This window comes from Rhinolophus sinicus, linkage group LG03 (genome assembly GCF_036562045.2).
Source record: "Rhinolophus sinicus isolate RSC01 linkage group LG03, ASM3656204v1, whole genome shotgun sequence".
Classification (NCBI taxonomy): Eukaryota; Metazoa; Chordata; class Mammalia; order Chiroptera; family Rhinolophidae; genus Rhinolophus; species Rhinolophus sinicus.
The window spans coordinates 115,506,274-115,527,979 of record NC_133753.1 but is presented as its reverse complement, the minus strand read 5'-3'; the positions used below and the strand labels follow the sequence as shown (position 1 = coordinate 115,527,979).

Genomic DNA, 21,706 nt, shown 5'->3' with positions numbered 1-21,706 from the left:
TTACAACATAATTGGATTACATACAAAGCACAAGCTTTTTAAAGAAAAAGTTAATAATGACACAAGTAAAACCATATAAAAAATGTTCCCTTTCTTTAAGTCGGATATTTAAGTTATTTAGCTACTGTCATAGTCAGATTATTTTTGTTCATGTTATACTACCACTAAGCATAATAATAAATAACAATATCTATTAGTTACTTACGGTATAACCAGGCACTGTAGCAGCTGCTTTTTATGGACATGAATCTCCTTTCATCATGACTACAACCTCTGAGGTAGATATGTTAGTGGCCCTCTTTGACGTACAGAGAACCTCAGAAACTTGCCTAAGATTAGTTTTAAACAATTTAAATAAACAAACGTTCAAAAGTGCATCCAGTTCTTGTAAACTGAAACGGCCTACGTGTTAATTCTAGGTAACTATAAAATAATAGCTGTAGTTTTCACTTGACCATTGGCTGCCCGCAGGTGATCACAACCAGCTGAACCTTGGGGAAATATACACAAAAAAGATTTGTTGGCACACAATATGAGCACACCTGTCAGCTGCTCCCAGGTACCTCCCTGGCTCCTTACCAGGGCACAGTTGGGACAGGCTGGGGGTGAGGGTGGTGGGGAAGACCACTGCCTGGGATCCCTTGTCTGGATGACTAGCGTGGTTACCGTGTTGGCCTGATGGGCTGTCCAGCTGGTTGTGCATTGGTCCCACCATTGTATTTGGTCATACCTTTGTGTTTCCCCTGCTCGTCCTCCTCACCCCAGTGATGTCCAGTTCCTCAGCAGCCTGTGTACCGGGGACAGGTACGGGCAAGAATCAGAAATGAATGCAAGTATGTTACCTTTGGACACCAGAGGCTCGTCGCACAGCTGCTGCTTCTTTATTTATTTATTTTGAGAGGAAATTAGTGTTTCTCCCTCAAGCTTAGCTAAGATCTTCAAGATAAAAAACTTCTACTTGAAGATGTGTGTAGTCATTTTAAGTTGCTAGCATATTAGTGTAAACCTTTGCTCTCTCCCTTTAATTGCTCTTAATAGAAAGCTGTTAAAAGATCATAAAATTTGTGATTAAAAAGACCTGTTAAAGGAGAATTCTATTTTCTTCCACCAACCAATGTTCAATTATTCCCCATGGCTCATTCTAAAGGATTTGGACAATCCTTTGTAAAATGCGTTTAATGAAACTCTTTCCATTTCCGTAGGGATACTGTCTATGATTTGTATAATAGACCCAATTTGGTAGGATATTTTTCTGAGTAATCAGCTTACACTTTTCTTTGTTTAATCTCATCTCATTACCTATATGCTTGATTTCTTTACTGTTCATAATATGTGTTCCTGGTACCTGCTGTGTTAGGCAGACAAGTTTTTCACGTGTTGGTCCTTTTCTTGCTTTTTAAAGATAATGCAGTGTAAGTGTGAACCTAATTGCTTTTTCATAGGCTACTTATCTTATGGTCTTTTTTAAAGTAGTAAGTTAAAAATAGAATATCAGGGTTGGTTGTTTTTCTCCTCTATTTTTCCCTCCTTCCCTCCCTCCTTTTCTTCCTTTCTTCCTTCCTTTCTTTTAAACGTATTGTACCCGGTATTAAAACAGTAGAAGTAGAAGAGCAGATTTGTTTCTTTTCCTCTCTCTCTCTTTTTCTTTTAAGTACTCTACCCAGTACTCTGCTGTATGGGCCAAAAACAGGACTTTACGATCTATAGAGGCAAGACATCTGTATCAATAGGTGTTTGTATACTACCACGGGTAAAGCCCAAATAAAAGGACTTAACTAAAGCTGGGGTTCGTCTTCCGCAAACATATTATTTTCTCAAATGTTACTAGTGGTAGGTATTTCTGAGTTTTGGTTCAGTGGCTCAAGATTATCAGGGATTGAATCCCTTTGATTCTTTTGGTCTTTCCCTCATGATCACAAGATGGCAGCTGAGTTCAGAAATCATGATAATGTTCCAGGCAAGAAAAGGGAGGGAAGGGGTGGAGATATGGGCAAAAAGATGAGGGCCAACAGAGCCTGACCATTCACTTTTAGGGAGCTTTTTGGATCTTTACCATCCTGTGACTTCCACTGACATTGTAGTGGCCAGATCAGTGTCACTGGGCAAGAAAATATGGGAAATGTTTGGGGAGGGGTTGTTATTGTCATTGGTATTTGCTTTTTTTTTTTTAGCTTGGTATCTTGGTACATCCCCCCAGCAAAATTGCTGTTCCATTAATAAGGAAGAAGGGAAGACTGGATCTTGGGTAGGCAACTGGCAGCCTATACCATAACCTCCAGTGGCAGAGAATTCAAGTGTTTCTGCTTAAGTGTGGAGTAGCCTTCTGTACAATCATTCTGTTCCTACCTCCCAGGGATACATGGGAATCTATCAAAGAAAGGCTGGTATAATCTGGAAAACTCCCATGAAAGGGTGCGTGTTCACTGTTGAATGTACGTCCCTAAATAAACATCTATAATTTACCTCCAAGATATGGGAGAATTTATTTCAGTGTTAGATTTGGGAGAAGGACCAGAGGAGATACATTCTTCTTTCCATGAACTCAGAGAACAGGTTCCTACTTGGACTTACTGCTCAGTGATTAGCAGCCATGTACATAGAGGCCTACTTTTTCATCTTTCTTGCCATTGTGTTTCATCTCCCTTGGTGTAGTCTCTTTGGGCTATTATTAACCCACCTGTGTGTTTTACGTGAACAATTTCATTGGCTACATTTTTTGTTGCAGCCAAGAGGGCAAGGCCTCTTCCCCCACTTCTTTATTATTTCCTACATAGATTAGTTGTCAACTTTAGATCTATGAACCATCTCTAGAAGGGCCACTTTTCATTCTTTGTATCATTTCTCTGAGGACTTATTCCTCATCTTCAAGTAAGTTTCTGTCTCACTCTCTAGCCATTTTCCTCTAAGTGTTCCCACTGAGTACTGTGCTTTGAGCTTTGCTCATCCAGGGTTCTTTAATTCATGTAACACATTAATAGCATAACTGTAACGTTTAAAGAGGAGACTCAGTGTAGTACCTGTAACTGGACAAATATGAAATGGTGTAGAAGGTCTTCATTAAAAAGAAATAAACAGATATTTGACCATTACAGTGTGTCTTCCCTATAATACAGTAAGAACATGTGTACCTAGGAAGGCCTAATCGATCTAAAATATACCACGTGAAACCCAGTTATGCTAGAGCTGTGTCCAAGTGCACAGTATGTAAAGAAAGGGAATGCTAAACAAATCAGAGAAATAAGCTAGGTAGTTGGGGGAATGTTTAAGGGACTTGAGAGAGCAAATTGTTTTCAAGCACTTTAGAACATCAATTCATCACCATGCATAGGCGAGGCTAATTATAAATCTTTCATTAAAAACCAGTCTCCTGCGACTATCTCCAAGCAATATCTTACAAGCCTAGTTCTGATTAGTATTTCTTCTCTTAAAAAGTAATAAGACAGCACTTCCATAAGCATATTTTATGGTTTGTATTTAATTTAGTGTTTTACTCCATTATTTGTATTACTAAATCAGTTTTTGTTTGCTTTGTAATACAGTCTTATTCAAATGTGTTAATCCCCTGATCTTAGTTTTGACTTATAGATAAGTAGCTAGTTTATAATTGCTTTTAGAATTTTTTCTATTGGATCATCAAGAAAAATTCTGATGCTATCTATAATATGTAATTGAGTCACACTGTTATTCAACATACACTTAGGTAATTTAAGTGAATCAGAAGAGTATAAAATGTGGCTTTTAAGTATTTTACCCAGTCAAAAACGAGTTTAGTTGGTCAGAGATTGTTGGATAGGTTTTGAAATGTTATGAAGCCAGACTCGGATTTTACTCTTGCTTTGTTTTCTGTTTTTTGTTTGTTTGTCTGTTTGTTTGTTCATTCGTTTGTTTGTTTTAATATAGGACAGAGATTAATGGAATTTGTTGCCTTTCTTTTTCTGGCAGTCTTTATATACTTGTAAGAATTAGTTGAGATATTAAGATAAATTTAAAATCGAAGGAAAATCAGGAATGTATTTTAAGGGATTCAATTTCAATGGCTCCCTTAAATTTGTCTATGGGATAAATTTATAAATACAGTGGGAAAATGTATATAAAGAAAGTAAAGGATTCCAATAAAATTCAGTAAGAAAAGAACCAAACTATATAGCATAGTGCTGTTGTGCATGCAATAAATGTCAATAGTTCTTAATGGAATGACTGAATGAGTGACTCAGTGAATTGATACATTGGTTGATCAGTCTTTTTGAGACTAGCAAGATCTGGACTGTCCCCTTGCCCTCTGAGAAACCTTGCACAGGTAATTTCGCCTTTCTCATATAGAATTTGGATAGTGATACTGTGTCACAGTATCATGAAAATTATATAAGATAAAGAACCTGGTGCAGAGTAGACATTAAATAGATATTGTTGTTATAGATCACATGAAATTTGCTGTATTTGGTAGGTTAAGATTGGTGAAAGTTAACATGACTTGATCCAATATTAGTCATCACATCACATGAAATTCTGCAATTTCACCAAAAAAGAAATAACTTAGTCCCAGCTGAGGGTTTAGGGAAAGTTTCCTAAGGGAGATAACCCTTGAGCTGAGACTTGAAGGATAAGGAGGAGGTGGCCAGTTGAAAAGAGGTAGGAAGCGCATTTCCAATAATAGAGCTACACCCTCAGTGAAAGGATAAACGAGGCTAAGATAGACTATTTCAGTAGTGCTGTTGGAATAGATTGGGCCTTACTGGCTATTACAAACGATTGCACTATGGTCAGAGGCGTAATCTGATGGCCTAGGACTGCCTATATATCCTTATTAAAAAAAAGTGCATAACACTCCACTATATGTGTATTTAATAAGTTATACACATGTGCTACTATAAGCCATACATTAAAAATTAGGAGTTATATTTCTTTATATTTTAATCTAAAATAAATAGAAATTCTAATATTTGTTTTCCTGAATCACAATCAATGATCTTGCTTAACTCCCCACATGCCTGTAACCCACTTTGTTGGAGGCCACTGACCTATGAAAAGTACTCTGATCGTGGACAAAAGTTTTTCTAATGCTTCTCAACCATGTTTTGTGAGAGTTTAGGATTTATATTTTCAGTGTCTGCATGGTCTCATAACGCCCCATCTAAAAAGTTAACGAAATCGTTGAAATCTGCTTCCTAGGGATAGAAGCAACACCACTCAGGGAGGACATATCTTGAACCCGGCCTGGCCTATCCCACAGATAAAGCCATGACTGACAATGAGCTCATGAACCAAAACTGTAAAACACAGAAGAAAATAAACAGCTATAATGGTAGGATTGTGTCAGCAGACACAAAACAGCAGGATTAAATCCCAAGAACTTCAAGTACGAGGATAATTTAATGGAAACCGAAAATGAAAATGTCTAAAACAATTGAAGGCATAAGAAGAGATCAAGAATCTAAGAAAAACAGACCAGGCAGATAACGTAAAAAGAAACCAAATAGGAAATGAAATTATAGTTGTTAACATTGACTCAGTGGCTTGATTAAGAAGCAGTTTAGAGACAGCCAAAAAAGATTTAATGTGTGATAACTAGATGTGAGGAACACTACTGCTGTTCCAGTTGTAGTCAAAATATAAATCAGATCATGTCATGTGTACCTAGGTAACCCATTTACCACCCACTCAGGTAACACCGCTCAATGGCTCCCAGAGCCACTGAAGAGAAAGAGCAAAAGCCTTCACTTGACCCAGAAGCCCCACCCAACCATCCATCTCAGTTCTCCTTCCTCCTCTAGTGCTCAGCTTTATTGTTTTCTCAGGCACAGCCACACTGGCTGCCTTTCTGTTTTTCTGATACCTTGCTTCCACCTTCCACAGGCCTTTGAGCATGCTCTGCTTTGTGCCTGAAATACCCCACTCCCTTAACCCTATTCACTCATTCGGCTCTAGGATCACCTTCCCAGGGAAGCTTTCTTTCCTTGACCCCACAAGTTATTAAGAGTGATTTGTTACGAATGCTTGAAACAGCCAGCTACTTCCCTTAAAGGTGCTTGTTTCAGTTTGGAATTTCACATTCATTACTGTGATGCTTTGAATACCATCCATCTTCCCCACTAGACTTGTAAGTCCTGGGAGGGCAGGACCATGTTTGTTTGGCTAACTGTTGTGCCAGTGGTAGTGCTTAGCAAGTGTTAAAATAAATATTTGTATGTGAATAAATATTCCAGAACATAAATTTTGATATTAAAATAGCTCACAAGGTGGTTGGTTTTCCAGTTTCTATTGTTCCACTGTTAGTTTTGTCTTTTTAGCTGTACTATCAGAAATGGTATTTTTTTCGAATCGTTCTGAAGCCAAATTGCATTATTTTTTTTTTTCCTCAGATTTTTTTACCATCTTAAATAGCCCCTCATTAGCTTTCAGCCTTTAGTGCAGGTCCTCAGATTTCTTGCAAGATACTCTCTGAGGGCCTGTGAAACCACAGCAGATGTCTGTTTGAATTCTAGGAATAGCGCGACTTTTTTCTAGGCACTGAGTAGATATGTCTTGGGAATGGTGTCACATACAAAAAGAAGGATGCATGGTACAGAGGTTCTTCAGAAGCACATCTGATTTTTATGTTTTAGGAAGTCCTGAGCCTTCTTAGGTCTGTTTACTGGCTGGTTTTTTAAAAGCGTTCCTGTGGCTCATTTTGTGAAATTGTAGCAAATGCTGCGGAACGGAACGAGTAAGTGGGAGACTGAGGATGGCAAGGCCTCCATGGGCGGGTAGGTTTCAGTCCCAGAGGACACTGACACTGCAGCCCACTTACTGCAGTGAGCAGGTATTGATTTTTCTCCCTCCTTGTTTTTAGCTGCGCCTCTGAGGTAGGTAGGTGTGTTATGAAGCATCTTTCCTGGTGAAGAGAGGGAAAAACTGTCGTGAACTTTGTCACCCCAACCATCGGACGTTTCAAACCAAACTAGATGGACTAAGGAAAGGGCTTTAAGGACTCTTAGAAACCTCCCAACTTAGTTCAGTGTCCTGGCTTTTGTGATAGAGGGGTTCCTTGCAGTTTGTAACAAACCTTGATAGACAATGGGAATAAATGTGGGTGATTTTTTTTATAATGTTTTGAAAAGAGAATAAAAGGATCAAATCGGTGAAAACAATGCCGCTTTGTGCAGCAATCTTAGAAGGTTAGCAAAGTGGTCTTGTCCAAGTTTTCAACTAGATGTTCCGTTCCTGTTATAATTGGCTGCTGGGTAGGTTTGGTCCTAACTAGAATGCCAGCGTTCGATTTCCTCGTGTCCTCAGTGGAGATGTGTCACCGTTTATGCTCGCCTTAGTGACAATTTTCTAAAATGGAAACTCGTGGGAAATCATTACAGTGTTTATATGTCTCCCTTGTCGAACGGCGTTATCCTGTGATATTTTACCAGTGTTTTCCACTGCATGATGGCATCTAGCGAAGGTTAAGGCAGAACAAGTCCCTCTGTAATTTTGTGACTACATTTTACTTACCGAAGAAGAAAAGATAACTGACAATTAAGTATTTGGGATGTCACAGAAAGAACATGTGCAACTAATCAATGGTTTCCTTTGGGAACATGATTTTATAAAGCTGATAAGGTAGAAAAATCGGGATTTTGTGATTTGTGTTACATGATGATAATTGCACCTTTTCAATAAAAGAGACATTTCTCCTGGAGTAAACATTGAGCTTGCAAAGAATACTGATGGCAATACTGTTGTTTTTCTTCCCCATTCTGGCAACGTTTTTGTAAATGTTTTTGTAGAGCAAGAGATTTTTTTCCCCCCATTCTTTCTCTAGAGTGATATTTCTAACCAAATATCTGGTCTATTTTAAGTAAAGCAATTTATTCTTCTGAAAGTGAGTAACATTGTGTAAAGAATAATAATTTGTTTGCTCCTTACAAGATATACTTGATTGCCCAGTTTTGATATTTATCCGAGTTGGATATAATAGTAGCAAAGTCTGTCACAGAGCATATCATACACTTGGTACACAGCCCTTTGATTTAACCCTGTTTCCTGTGAGCATCTTAATAATAATCTGATTTTTAGTCTGCATACTGCCTAAGTGATAAATTGGACAGAAATTTCTTTAGTGCATTTTTCTGTTAATTCTATAGCATCTGCAGTCTGCATGTGTCTAAAAGAGCAACTAAAAACATTCAGAGCCCAGGATATTTCGAGGCTCTTCCGATGCCTGCTCTTCCCATCCATGTGCCTCTTTTGCTAGTTTTATTGCACAGGCTTCAGTTAGAGACAGACTCCTTCTCTGCTGGTTTGGACAGCACTTTCTTGTTCCAGAGCTTTGAAATATCACCACCCTCCTTAACAGGACAGTTAGTTAACTTCAAGATCACATTATCTCCTTGGCCCTCCTTCACTGCCTGCTCCACACTACTTGGTGACCTCTTCTTATGGAAGATGATACTATTGCATTAAGTGGAGTGACAGGATTATTCAGCTCATTTTCTGTCTTGTGGAAGCCGCGCTTCTTGCTGACCCACCACTTGAAACCAACAACTCTTGTACGAAACAGCTACTCTCCACCTTATTTCTGGGTAATGAATCCTGCTGTGTATCGTTTTTGACTTAGTACTTATACCTGTACATTTTAATTTAATGGGATATATTTCCAACTTTGTCTTCAACTCATCATGTTTTGAATTCTCATGTTTTACTGCTTGAATCAGTGGCCCAGCCATGCCTCCCAGCTTGCATCCAGTGTCAGCAGTCTACCATCAGCGTTATTAGTTAATCATTTAGGTAGCCCTGGGCCTGGGACCCATCGCTGCCTAGCAGTTCAAAATGCCCCCTTCGTAACAGGTGTAGCGAACTAGTGCCTCATCAGCTGCACTCTGACCCCACAGTAAAATAGTTGAAATTATATTTGTCTCTCTGTTTTGCTAATTTGGGGACCCCTCAACACCCCAGATGATTGAATTCTAGAGTTACATAGAGAAAACACAGAAGCCATGAATATAAACAGCATTCTAAATTCAGTGCAGCAGTAGATTTTGGTGTGTGAGAAGAATCCTTCACCAGGCTAGCCTCATTGCCAGACAGATTTTATATATATATAAAATTTTATTAAATTTATTGGGGTGGTAATTGTTAGTAAAGTTACATAGGTTTCAGGTGTACAATTCTGTGTTACATCATCTATTTATCACATTGTGTGTTCACCACCCAGAGTGAGTTCTCCTTCCATCACCATATATTCGATCCCCTTTTCCCTCTTCTACTACCCCCCAACCCTTACGCTCTGGTAACCACTAAACTGTTGGCCAGACAGATTTTTTTAACCACAGCTCAGCGCTGAGAACACTAATGAATTCTAATAACAAGGCCACACACCCTCCAGCGGGGTTCTGATTGACAAAGGTAGAAAATGGAAACAAGAAGACCAACGTGTCCTTTGGGGAACTCGCATACAGCACAGGCGCAGCAGACCAGGTGAAAAGTGTGCCCTGCAGTAGTGCTGCCACATCGGAGCTAAAAGCCTGTGTCCTTCTTAGTGCAGTCAGGGGCCAGGGACCCCCCCGCCACTGTCAGCACAATTGTATATGTATGTGTATTTTTCAGCGAGCAAGATTCTCAGTTTTCATCCAGGTTTCAAAGGGACCCATGAATCATTGAGAGCTAAGAAGCTCAGTTTGCTAAATGGACAATAATCCAAACTTCGAAAACCGATAAAATAGGTTATTGGGAATTGATACAACAGAAAGATTCAAAGGAAACAGAATTAACATTTATTGAATGTTAATTGTGTGCCAGACTCTTGGAGACATCATCTAATCCTCACAGCAATCATTTCAGGTAGACAGAGGAGGTGTCCGAGCCCAGGACATGTTGCTCTAAAGCCACAGACATCCTTCTACACCACGCTGCCTCTCTAAAGAATGAAAATGACTAGCCATTGAAGATTAATAAAAAATGCTGAGAAGCAAGTGAAAACAATGGGGAAATAGGATTTGATATTCAAAAATGTATTTACATATTTTTTTTAAATTAAGAGCTTATCTACTGAATAAAGTTGGGTGATTTAGACCACACTGCGTTCCCAAGCATGAGGGATGGCCCAGGGTGCAGGTTCTAGAAGGAGTGGTTCTTGAGCAAAAGCTTTTTAAGAAACTGAAGATGTAAATAGAACAGTCATGAGGCCCGACTTCACTGCTGGGTCTCTCATGGAATGAGAGGTTGAACTAATTTAATTTCTCTTTCGCATCTCTATCCTATTTCATGACAGTCATTTAACTTGTGCATATTATATTAAATTAGGTAAATTCTACTACAGTATACTCTATCTGTGTTTGGGCTTAAGTGTTAATTATTTTCTTACAAGCCTTCTTAGCAGAATTTAAGAAATACTCCTACCACATAACTGAATGCTTAACTAACCCCCCAGTGCTGCTTTTTTTATGACTGTAAATCTTGAAATCCATATCGATCCTTGCTTATGGAAAAATACTATTTGAGGATAGTCAGTGAAGATTTAACAAAAATGCTCACAAATTTCTGGAGCTTTCTATATCTTTTTTTTTTGCCAGCGTATCTTACCTAAAACAGTGTGATCATCTGTTTGGAATATTCCATGTGGGGAGGCTGAGCGGGATTGATTCCTATCATGGTGTTGCGGTGTAAACAGCTTTTTGCCTGTCTTTTGTCATTAATGACCATGCTGTAGATGTAGCCAGTGCATTGTAAGCCAATCTGTCACGGCAAATAAACAATTCACCTTGTTAAAATTCCCTAAATCTTGCATTAATAAAACCAAAGTAACCCCCCTAAACACTCAAGAGATGTCTTCTTCCATACTGCTGTGATGGATGACATGTCTAAAGATCCTGGAAATTAAGTAGTTCAGGTCATTAAAAGTGTCCCACACGTGTTATTGATTTAATTTATTTTAAAAGGTGGGGGTGGAGATAAGAATGTTATGACCCCCCCCTCCATTTTTTTTAATCTGAAAGCTACCACTTGTACACATAATTAACATTATTGCTTGGGTGAACAGCTCTGTATTTGTTACAATATTAAGCTTTATTATTCAAATAAGGATTAAATTAGCCTCTTAACCTGATATCTTGAAACAAGTAGATAATCATTGCAATAGGGCAAAAATTCCTTGGAGTTTCATAGGTATGATGATTTCTAGAACTTTTGAGTTCTGGGCACTGAAGTAATGACCTCCTGGGCATCCCAAAACTTTCCTCAGGTAGATAAAAATTTAGATGAAAGTAAAATGATTTGAAGGAAATTTACTGAAATCATAATAAAAGTATGCCTCTGGATAGAGGAGATTTTCCCTCTATTTTATGAGTCTTTCTACTTTCATAATCAAGAAAAGAATAAGCATTTTAGATAGATGAAAAGATGGGTGGGTGAGTGGATGGACGGACGGATGGACGGATGGATGGACGGATGGATAGATGGACGGATGGATAGATGAGTAAATGGGAAAACATTTAGAGAGTAGTAGAGTTTTTAAATTCCATATCACTATTTTCTAAGGCAAGTTTAAATTATATGTTTGTTTATTTGCTTATTGCTTGTTTTCTCCACAGTCCACACTCTACTGGACTCATAATATTCGCTGCCATATCCCAGTGCCTAATATGATAGATGCTCAATAAATATTTGTTTAATGAATAAGGTATAACCCCAAATACTTTTCTTCCCTTTTTCATTCCTTAAGCATCAGTGGGTACAGTGGGCTGTGTAAGGAATAGTAACAGCCCAGCAGGCTGGCTGTCCAGCAGGTCCCTCTCCAGGCCCTGAGCAGCAGGAAGGTTGAGCAGTAGTGTAGTACAGAGGTCAGCTGCTAGGACTGACGACCTGTGTAGTTGCTCATTCCATTTACATGCCCTGAACCGGGGAACAGTATTCCAAAGCGCTGTGAGAAATGGGGCATCTCAGTATGTAAATCATAACTGAAAACAATACATTCTATAGAATTGTGTATATAAAAGACACATAATTTGACCATAGTTTTGTCATTTGTCATGTACCTTATGCATCACCTTGCAGAGCTGTTTCTGATCAGCTGTGTAAATGATGTGTCACCATTATTCTCATTGTTCTTTAAGCAGCACATGCTTCTTGGGGGGACGGAGGGGACAGCCATGGTAAATTATGAAAATGACCCTTGAAAATAGTTATATTAATTTCAGAGATTAATTTCATTATTTGATGATTTTTCCATGGTCTTTATAAAAAGAGAGAGGCAAATGTACAAGCAGTTCCCTCCCTCTGACAGACTTAAAATTAGATAGTTATGAAAATGCACTCTATAGTTCTCCATTAGATTTCTTCTTGAAATTGAGTAATTTGGATATACGAGAACTGACATGGTTATGCCATTATGCTAGCTCTTTCACAGAGCTCCCTAAGTGGAACACCTCTATAGATTTTTTTCAGCATTTACACTGATTTACACTTTGTGGTAAAGTTGTTGCTGACCCTTTAAGTGGAGCTGTCCAAATAGCAATAAATGTCAGTTGATTCTAATGCCAAAACAGGTGATAGCAGAGGGATCTTGACTAAATCTTCCAGTTAAAAAGGCCATGGGTACATGTGTGGTGTTTCCTAAACAGTAGTGGTTTCTTGTAGATACACACACACACCAGACCACTTGATCTCTCAGTAAAGAAAGTTCAGTGTATATACCGTAGCAGTTTTACTGAGATTCCCAGGTTTTTAAATACTCACTCTGGATTAGAATCTCCATGAAGACAGGAAACTATGTCTACTTGGTTCCCCACTGTCTTGCTCCTCGTCAGCATCTGAATAGTAAACACTGATTGGGTGAAAGAATAGATAAAATGGAGTATTTGCTGACACTGAATAGCATGTGTCTGAATTCTTGGGGGGTGAAATGGGGACCACTCCTCACGTTGTTGGTGAGGAATGATGCTGGTAAGAACTTTGATGGATGGTTATGACTTTTTGAAATAGTTCATTTGATTGATTGCCTAGCAAACTTTCTTTACTTTCTAATTTTGTTTTCTGCTTCCACAGGCTGTCATTTTGGAAAATGAAGAACTTCCTAAACTTTTCCTTGATTTCCTGAACGTGCGACACTTGCCGTCTCTACCAAAGGCGGAGAGTTGTGGGTAAGAATTGTTGTTTACATATTGGACATGTATTTTATGGTATTCATCAGTCACTTACTGGCCTTACAAATACCCCACAGTGGTGCCAGAAGGGGCAGCCTGGCCACACCCCTTCTTTTGGCTTGGGACAGCACTCGCTCGCCCCCTGCTTGTAGTCAAGGGAATTCCTCCTAAGGCCTCATCCCCACATTGCGCCCAAATGACTAAATGCTCTGGAAACTCTGGTTAGGACTTCAGGAATTGACTTTTTAAATTATGCTATTACATGGAGTAATGTTACATTGTGGGAATTCTGAATCTAGATAGCCTGTTTTTGTGTATACTTGAGCAAAATCTGTATCTTCTTGGCACATATATTTATATAATTTCAAAATTATAAATGACCTTAGAGATGATTTTGCCCAACTCCCTTCGTTTTGGAGTTGAGCAAACCAACACAGAATTAAGTGCTTTTGCCAAGATTGCTCACCTTGTAGCTGGCAGACCTAAGCCTTCTAGCACAGCTCTTTCCCCACTATCCTGCTGCCTCCCCCTCAGGAACTGCTAAATGCAGGGCTGCACACCCTAATCTCTATCTACTAAGGAACCAGGCTTTTGATCTCATCAGCAATTAGGAAACGTTCTTCTGAAGAATTAACTCAAAACAAGCCACTGACACAGCTCTGGGCACCTGACTTGAGTTGATGTGGCCTCTAAGGACAGTCACCAGTGTCCTTGACATATCAAATCCATTTACAAAGAAATACATCATCTCAGACTTTCTGCAAATCTCAGTGGGGGTGATGGTTTTATCCATTTCCTAGCTGCCTCCAGACCCGCCCGAAAGACCCACACTAACTACAAGTCGGTCAAGCTAACTACACCCCGAGTCATGCTGAACCCACCTGTCTGCTGAGTGAGAGGCTGCAAATACCTGTCACAGCTCCCTCACCAGCAGTGTTTACTCCCTCACTTTCCACTCACCCCAGAATAAGAATTATACACCCTGCTCACCAAATATATGTGTTACCAGTGTGTCCTGTCCAACTTGCGTGCGTTGACTGAGCGATTGGGATTCGTATGTGGTTGTGTATGTTTAAGAAGAGATGTTGGGGATGACAGTGAGTGATATCTTTTCTCCATTGTGTAAGCCCCAAAGTAAAAGAATGAAAAAGCCTTAAGATTTTAAGTGATCTTCAGGAAAATTGAAATTCAAGAATATTTCTCTCTTAGGATTCCTTAGAGGAATCACCACCATGCTGTGACTCTATGAAAATACCTAACTCTCTTTTCAGAATGTCTCCCAATTACCAGCTCTAAAAATACTGGCTCTTTTTCTTGTTGGCATAAACATTGACCCAACGTACATTGTCTTTTTCTTTTTCTTTTTTTTAAATGTCTAGATCTTTTGATGAGACAGAATCTGAAGAGTCAAGGTAAGAACTCATAGTAGTCCATCAGGAGTTACATAAATCAAAAATCAGGCTGTGGTTTTGTTCAATGTTTAATTACGGTTGTATAAATGTTTCAAGTCATGATTTTCTTGAAAACCTTTGTTTGGAAATTGATTTTAAGATTATAAAGACTGGATAGGAAGTTACAGAAGTAACCAGTTAACATCTAGGAGTGAAAGAAGAAGGGCCTTACATTGTTTCATACAAGTAATAAGAATACTGTTTTATCAATAATCGTACTCAAAGATTAAAGAAACACACTTTTCAGCCATGATTTATTGTGTAGATGGTATATCTGCTTCAAATTCCACAAAGAGAGGTTGGGAAGATGAGCTCAGGGCTGGTTTGTTCCCTCTAACTTTGCTTGCTGTGACTCACCCACACGGTGAGATACATAAACCTTGAGACGTCCCTGCACAGCAGTTTGATCCCCTCAAAGCTAGTTTGTAGTGTTTTCTGTTTACCGTCGTCCCCTGATGCTGACATGCCTGTTCTTGACCTTTCCAGCAAACTCTCCCACCAGCCAGTGCTGCTGTTCCTCAGGGATCCATACGTCTTGCCTGCAGCCAGCGGTAATCAAACCTGTCATCTGCTAACAGCTCTTTACTGATCTGACCCTGCACCACATAAACCACGTTTTTAATACAGGTCTAACAGAGTGACATTGGTCCGGGGCTTAATAATCTGCCAATAAACCAGTGCTCTTGGTGTAAGAGACATTCAGAATTTTAATTGGGGCAGGCCTTTCAGGAGGAAATATAATTTTTCTTTCTCTCTTACCAGGCTCTTTTGAATTAGAATGATAAGGGAGAAAGGTATTGATGCCTGTAATTTTGGCCTCTGCTTTTTTTTATCCAGATGCTAAGATTTGAATCCAAGGCTCCCGCCCTTTTCAAAAATGCTCTTCCCGAAAGCTGTGTATATACATTGCTTGTGTACCTCTGTTTCCACTGAGATTACAGCATCTTTGATGGCTGGATGTATATTTTTAAAGTTGTATATTTAAGTATAATGAACAATTTAAGTATAAATATAATCAGTATTTTAGCCTGAGTCCTTTCTTTGTGCCAAGAAATTTAAATTACTCAGAGCCCCTCTCAAAGCCTTGTTATGCAGCTATTCATGAGTACATCTCAGACATTATCTCATTGAATTTCCTTAACAACCATATGAAATAGGCAGGGCAGGTGTCATCATTGGCTAATGGAATAAGGGCTCAAGGAAGCCCCTGCCTTGCCCAGGCTTACCTGGCTGGTGGGTGGACCCCTTGTTGCCTAATTGCTCCTTCTGTGCTCTTTGTATATAATGAGTTTTCGGCCTTTGTTTCTGAGAGTAACTAAATATAATAGCATAGCAACTAAACAGCAATAAATTACCGATAGAAATCATTCCTTCCTTCTGATAGTAAAACCTTATTCCCCAGCAAGAGAGAGGCGACTGTTGTGTGTAGCAGGGACGCGTGTACTCAGATCACCCACTTAGCTGTCAGTTTAAAGAAGGCAGATGCAGCCCTGCTCTCTTGAGGGGCCCTTCCTAGCACCCTGACCAGAGAGAGCTGCTTTTGCTATAGAAGAATACGGCTGCATAGGAATCATTGCCTTTCTTTTAGCATTTGCTTCCCATGGTTAACAAATATGCATGTTATATCAGTTATGTTAACAAAATGTTATGTTTAATAAATATTCATAATGTAACCGAGTGTAGATTAAATGGGCAATGTTTTATAAAGTATTTTTGTTATCGTTTCAAAATGGTTCCACAAGTACGTTTTCCATGGTATTGTTTATACTCAGATATTTCATACATTTGCCTGAAATTACTCAAGAAGTGTAGAGAGCGAAATGATCACTGCAGACTAGACTAGCCAAGGTGTTTTATGGAGGAGGGAAGATATTTTGTGACCCTTAAATCCCGTTCATCTAGCTGATTAGACACAGTGTGCTATGCACCTGGCTTGACAACACAGAACAGGAAGAACTTTCTGGGAAAGGACATCAGAATGTCTGGAGTTAGAAAAACTAGGAAGTATGTGTCATGGGTAGAATGTTGGTGTGGATGAATGACTTGTGCAAAAACGGGTCTCTTGTTTGAGAGTAAATGAAAATCACTGGTTTAATGGACAGAATGGAACCAAGTATGGCAGGGCCAGTCACCAGATCTATTTTCTTGGAATTTCGGCCAACCCAATTTCATAAACCAGATGCCTGTTGTCCGAAAAGTATTATACTAGTGATTTATCCTTGTAAATCTTTAGCATTTAATTTAGAGGTAAATTGTGTTTGCATCACATGTTTGTGTTCTTATGCCGCTTGACCAAATGTTGAGGTTACTATTGCAGAGGATATGGTTATGAATATGGAAATACCTTCACAGATATACTGACCCTCACAAAACCAGAGTAGTGTCTGTCTTTAAAGTCCTAACAATTGAACATCATCCTCTTATAAAATGCTAATATAATAATCGAATATTATTCTCTTAGTCTATGCTTTTTGTCCTTTGTTTTGATTTTTCTGGGAAATTCTAAACAACTACTGCCAAGGTCCCCAGCGATTGCAATGTGGCTAAACTCTATGGACATTTTTCAGTCCTCATTTTACTTCCCTCTCATCAGTTTTAGCCACTGTTGACCCCTTTCTCCTCTTCCGGCACCGTCTCCCCTTGGCTTTCCCACTTTTCTTCCAATCTCTGGCAGCTTACCTGAAGGCTGTCATAGACCCTCCCCTTTTCTGATGACACTTTCTTTTGAATAATCTCCTCCTTGCTGGTGGCCTTGATTACCTTGTGTAGACAGCTGAGTCACAAGATTGCATTTCCATCCCAACCTTCTCTGGCAGCTCCACTCTCACTATGTTCCAAGGCCCTTGGTGGTCTCGCCCTGGCTCACGTTCCTCCTGAGACCCCTCACACGCTCTGCTCTAGCCTCACTGGACTTCTCTCTGGGCCTCACATGTGCTGAACTCCTTTCTCCCTCAGGGCACTTGCTGTTTCTTCCTCCTTGAACACTCTTTCTGTCCCCATACGTCACTGGTTCTCTCATCTCTCATGTGCGACTTCCAAGAGCCTCCGCCCACTCTCTTCTCAAGGAGCCTCCACGAGCCCCTACACCCCATTCCCTTTTTTTAAAAAGTTCATATAAATGTTTATAAAATAAATGAAAACCAACCAAAATAACCACAAAACCTATCTGAAATCACATTCCTCCGCATCAGTGGGAAACCAAGGCAAGGGCCATTTTCTGAGGAACTCAAGCAATAATGGACATTGTATTATATCATATGTATGATGAAGCCAAAATCCACAATTTAGAGGAGTGAAATAGATGGGAAAAAAAAAAAAAAGAAGACCTCGGATTATCTTCTCATTGGTCACTAATTGGTGGACCTTGTTATAAAATACCTGTACTCCATTCACTTTTGTCAGAGTACTATATTTGTTTCCTATATCAATGATCACAAACTTTGTTCCCTCTTGTCTTTCTGTTTTGTTCACCCTCTAAATCTCTAGTATCTGCCATATGCTCAGCACTTGAATACAGGGCCTGGTATGTATGTATGTACTGTTCCCTCTGCCAGGAATGCCCTTTGCTCAGACACCCTCACAGCTGGCTGCTACGCCACATCATTCAAATGGCCCCTCTGCACAAGGGTCCCCCCTCACCTGCCCTTCCCTGTCTCTCTCTAATCCCAAGCCCTGCTTTATTTTTTTCTTTGCCCTTAAACCACTGCTTGACCTATTACAGTACTACAGAATTACCCAATAATTAACGTTATTTTCCTTTTTTGCTGAACTTATTTGAATCCACTTAAGCTAAATATGCTTATGATGTAATTTCACTAACCTTCCAATAGACTTATATTTTGGGTGGCAAAGGATAAATGCATATATGCTAATGTATGTAATATGTCCTATTTGGGCATTTTATTGAAAATTAATCAGGTTCATTTATGGCTATTGGTTTCAATACATTTAGAACAAATTCAATACAGTTAAAATTAGTAATTCAATACATTTAGAATTAACTAAATTGTTACTTTTGATTGGGATCTAAATACATATAAAGGTGTCAGTCCTACTGTAAACTTCTAAAGATATGTTTTATGCATTCATGTTGGATAAAAGCAAAACTAAGAAATCAAGTGTCATCAACCAAAGTAACTGAATACTCATGGATTGGAGATATTTTTAAAACATTTTGTTTATTCATTTGCTTGTCTTCCTGACTAGTATGTAATTTACTTATGTTCCCAGTAATTAGCTGGTACTTGCTACGTAATAGTAGCTGGTACCACGTGCCAAGCTCAGGTCCAAGCACTTCGTTTCATTCATCACTTTTTACAACAACCTATTAGGTAGGTAGTATTATGAAATCCTTCACCAGTTACATCGAATCCATCACCACTTTGAACTTGCTCCAGGCTACTCTCTGAATGGCTGCCAAAGCCATCCTTTCAAAACACAATTCAGTTCGGTCTTATTCTGCTTAAAATCCTTCCATAGCTTCTCATTGCTTTTCAGATAAAGCTAGAAATCCTGTCTGTTCTTACCAGGCTGGAATTGGCCCCCTGCCCTCAGGCACCTCACAGGTGTCTTGCCTCCTATTTAGGTCTTTGAACCCTCCAGGCTGCCACCTTCGCAGACTTTCCACCTAGTTAGGTCTCTCTTCCTAGTCCTCGTCTCCAAGAGCCTTCCTGCCTCCCTGATGAGATCCACTCCCCTTGTAAGTGGTTTTACGTGGTAGGTACTCTAGACAGGTTGGATTAATAAATGGACTTTTTTTTTTCCTAAAGTACCAAACCACTTAATTTCCTTATAATAACTATATTTATTTCAAGTGGTTGGCTTTCGCATAAATCTTGGACATAATTATTTGCAGATTCAAGTTTAGAAAGTAAACTCCTGAGCCATGTGAAGATTGGTTCCCCTGTTCCAGTTACACACTCATATTTTACCTGCCCTGATAACTGGAATGTGGTACAACATACCCTACAGCTCTGGGTTTTCTTTGTATCTCCTGTAAACATGAAGCTGATTTTTCAAATGTGACAGGATGGCTTTTGTCGGAAATTTGCTCTTTTAAGTTAGGAAGACAGGCCCCCATCTTAAAGGCTGTCCAGAAGCTGCTGTAATAGAACAAGCACACTCAAGACCACTTGGACGAAACGCTGTGCTGTAAACCACAATGGAAAAACTGCAGCGAAGTATTCCCAGTAGAAATCTTGGAATTCCTTCAAGTATCTTGAGATTTTGTTAGAAATTGAATTGCCGGTGTAATCCATCTTCCTTGTGAGAAAACATTCAGATAAAGAGCTGGGACCTAGCAGCATTAACTATTAGAACATCCCTTAAATCAATAAGCTACAAATCTGGCCGTGCATTCCTGCAGCACCCCGTGGTACACTCAAGTGGCTTCCAGCTGGCGCAGCATGACGGATAGCTCCTTCGAAACCAGGGCAAACTGCATGGCGATGCAGGTTCCTAAGTCGCCCTTGTTACAGTCTGCAAAATGCGATGCTATTTCACTGATGCACAGAAGAAACACACTTTTCCTTTTGTTTTTCAGATTTTCCAAATGTGGTTATTGAAGGAGTTCTCCGTGGGATATTTTACCCTCATCTACAGCCCAGGTAGAAATCCTCCGTGGCCAGAAGAAGCTGAAGCAAGTTTCAAAGTTGCAGTCAAGGAAATCGATAGCTACCAAATTAACCTAAACTCTATGACATAACAGCTCTAGCTAGTGGTAAAATTCACAGTCCCAGCTTAATTCAGGGCAGGGACATTTCCATTAGAATGGTGCTTTTAAAAATAGAAACTGAACCAGGGCGGTGCTGAGGTTAAGGCCAAGTGTTTAAGAAGTAGAACGTAGCTGCCAATTTAGAAACCCACGAAAAGGAGACTACAGAAGGATCCCTGGGAGCACCGAGTGTGACAAAACAAGGGACTCTCGCCTTCACTCGCACCACTGGCTAATTGAAAATCTTATCCTGAATCGTACCGAGACTGATCAACTTTGGTAGCTTTTTTTGTTCAGAGTTCGTGACACACTAATCTTTTCATTATGAGATTTTTTCTCAGCCAGTGATACATATATTCTGAAGTGCTGGCACCAGGAGTGTGTTCCAGAAACACACACTGCTAAATGTGAGGAAGGAACTAAACTGGAAATTAAATTATGCTGGCAACATTTGGGCACTTTTTAAATCATGGCATTTAAATTTACATTATAGTGGAGTGGCATCGTACCCAGGGGTTAGCGTCTAATGTCGGTACGTAAGATAAAATGGGGTGTGAAGATTGTCCTTCAAAGCCCTTTAGAAAGGCTCTGTGTCAGAAATCTGTCCATCTACCACAGCCAGTTTTTCCTCCAGTGTTGGAAGAAATAACTTTCTTTGGTTGAAGACCAGTTGAAGCTGTTGGGATTTGTTTAGGGGCTATTTTGTATTAAAAAAACACATACTTCAAACACTAGAATCACACTTACCCCTGAAGATGCTGCCCTCTCAGAGACAGAACGTGCACTGACATTGTCAACACTCAACTTGGTTTACTCACGGGCATCCATTCATTGAATAGGTGGTATTGCCACTGTTATTTTTCCTTATTGTTTCCTTTTCACGGACCTCATTTTGAATTAATGTAAGTTAAATGTGTTTATGGTATGACTCCACTGTACATTTTACATTCATATTTTGAGTAGTAGAGGATACAAGCATGCATATATATATATATATATATATATATATATATATATATATATAAAACGTCTATGTATGTGCTGTATTTGGGCATTTCATTGAAAACTAATTAATAGGTAGCCTATTTATGGTTATTAGTTTTAATAAGCTTCTGTGGGAGAATTAGATTCAAAACTAATTACTGAATCATGTTATTTGATTAGGATATAATTATACAAGTTTAAAGCCAGCTACAAACTTTCAGAGATATATTTATGATAGATGTGTTACTACATGGTGGAAACAAGAACTAAATCAAGTGTCATCAACCAAAAATAACTGAGTAGTCAAGTGTTGAAGATATTTTTTTAATGTTTTTTGTTATTAGCTATTTTGAGTTAAATAAAAACAGAGAACAAGAAATATTTGAATTTGTCTTCAGCTCCTAAGATTTTATTGGAAACACAAATTGTGTCTTGTCTCTTTACACACACAC

The 21,706-nt window shown here is 39.1% G+C and overlaps 1 protein-coding gene across 2 annotated transcripts in view; it reads left to right on the top strand.

Annotated features, from left to right (window-relative positions):
• Window positions 1-21,635, top strand: part of SNX24 (sorting nexin 24) — a 139,022-nt gene extending 117,387 nt beyond the window's left edge. The window contains exons 4-8 of one of the 2 annotated variants that reach the window (XM_019728011.2): window positions 13,009-13,103; window positions 14,486-14,518; window positions 15,044-15,108; window positions 18,044-18,080; window positions 20,100-20,237. In XM_019728011.2, the coding sequence (XP_019583570.1) occupies window positions 13,009-13,103; window positions 14,486-14,518; window positions 15,044-15,108; window positions 18,044-18,080; window position 20,100 (231 nt within the window). In that variant the 3' untranslated portion in view covers window positions 20,101-20,237. Of the gene's footprint in view, window positions 1-13,008; window positions 13,104-14,485; window positions 14,519-15,043; window positions 15,109-18,043; window positions 18,081-20,099 lie in introns of both variants that reach the window. The other variant, XM_019728010.2, reaches the window with a different exon arrangement.
• The last annotated feature ends 71 nt before the right edge of the window (window positions 21,636-21,706 follow it).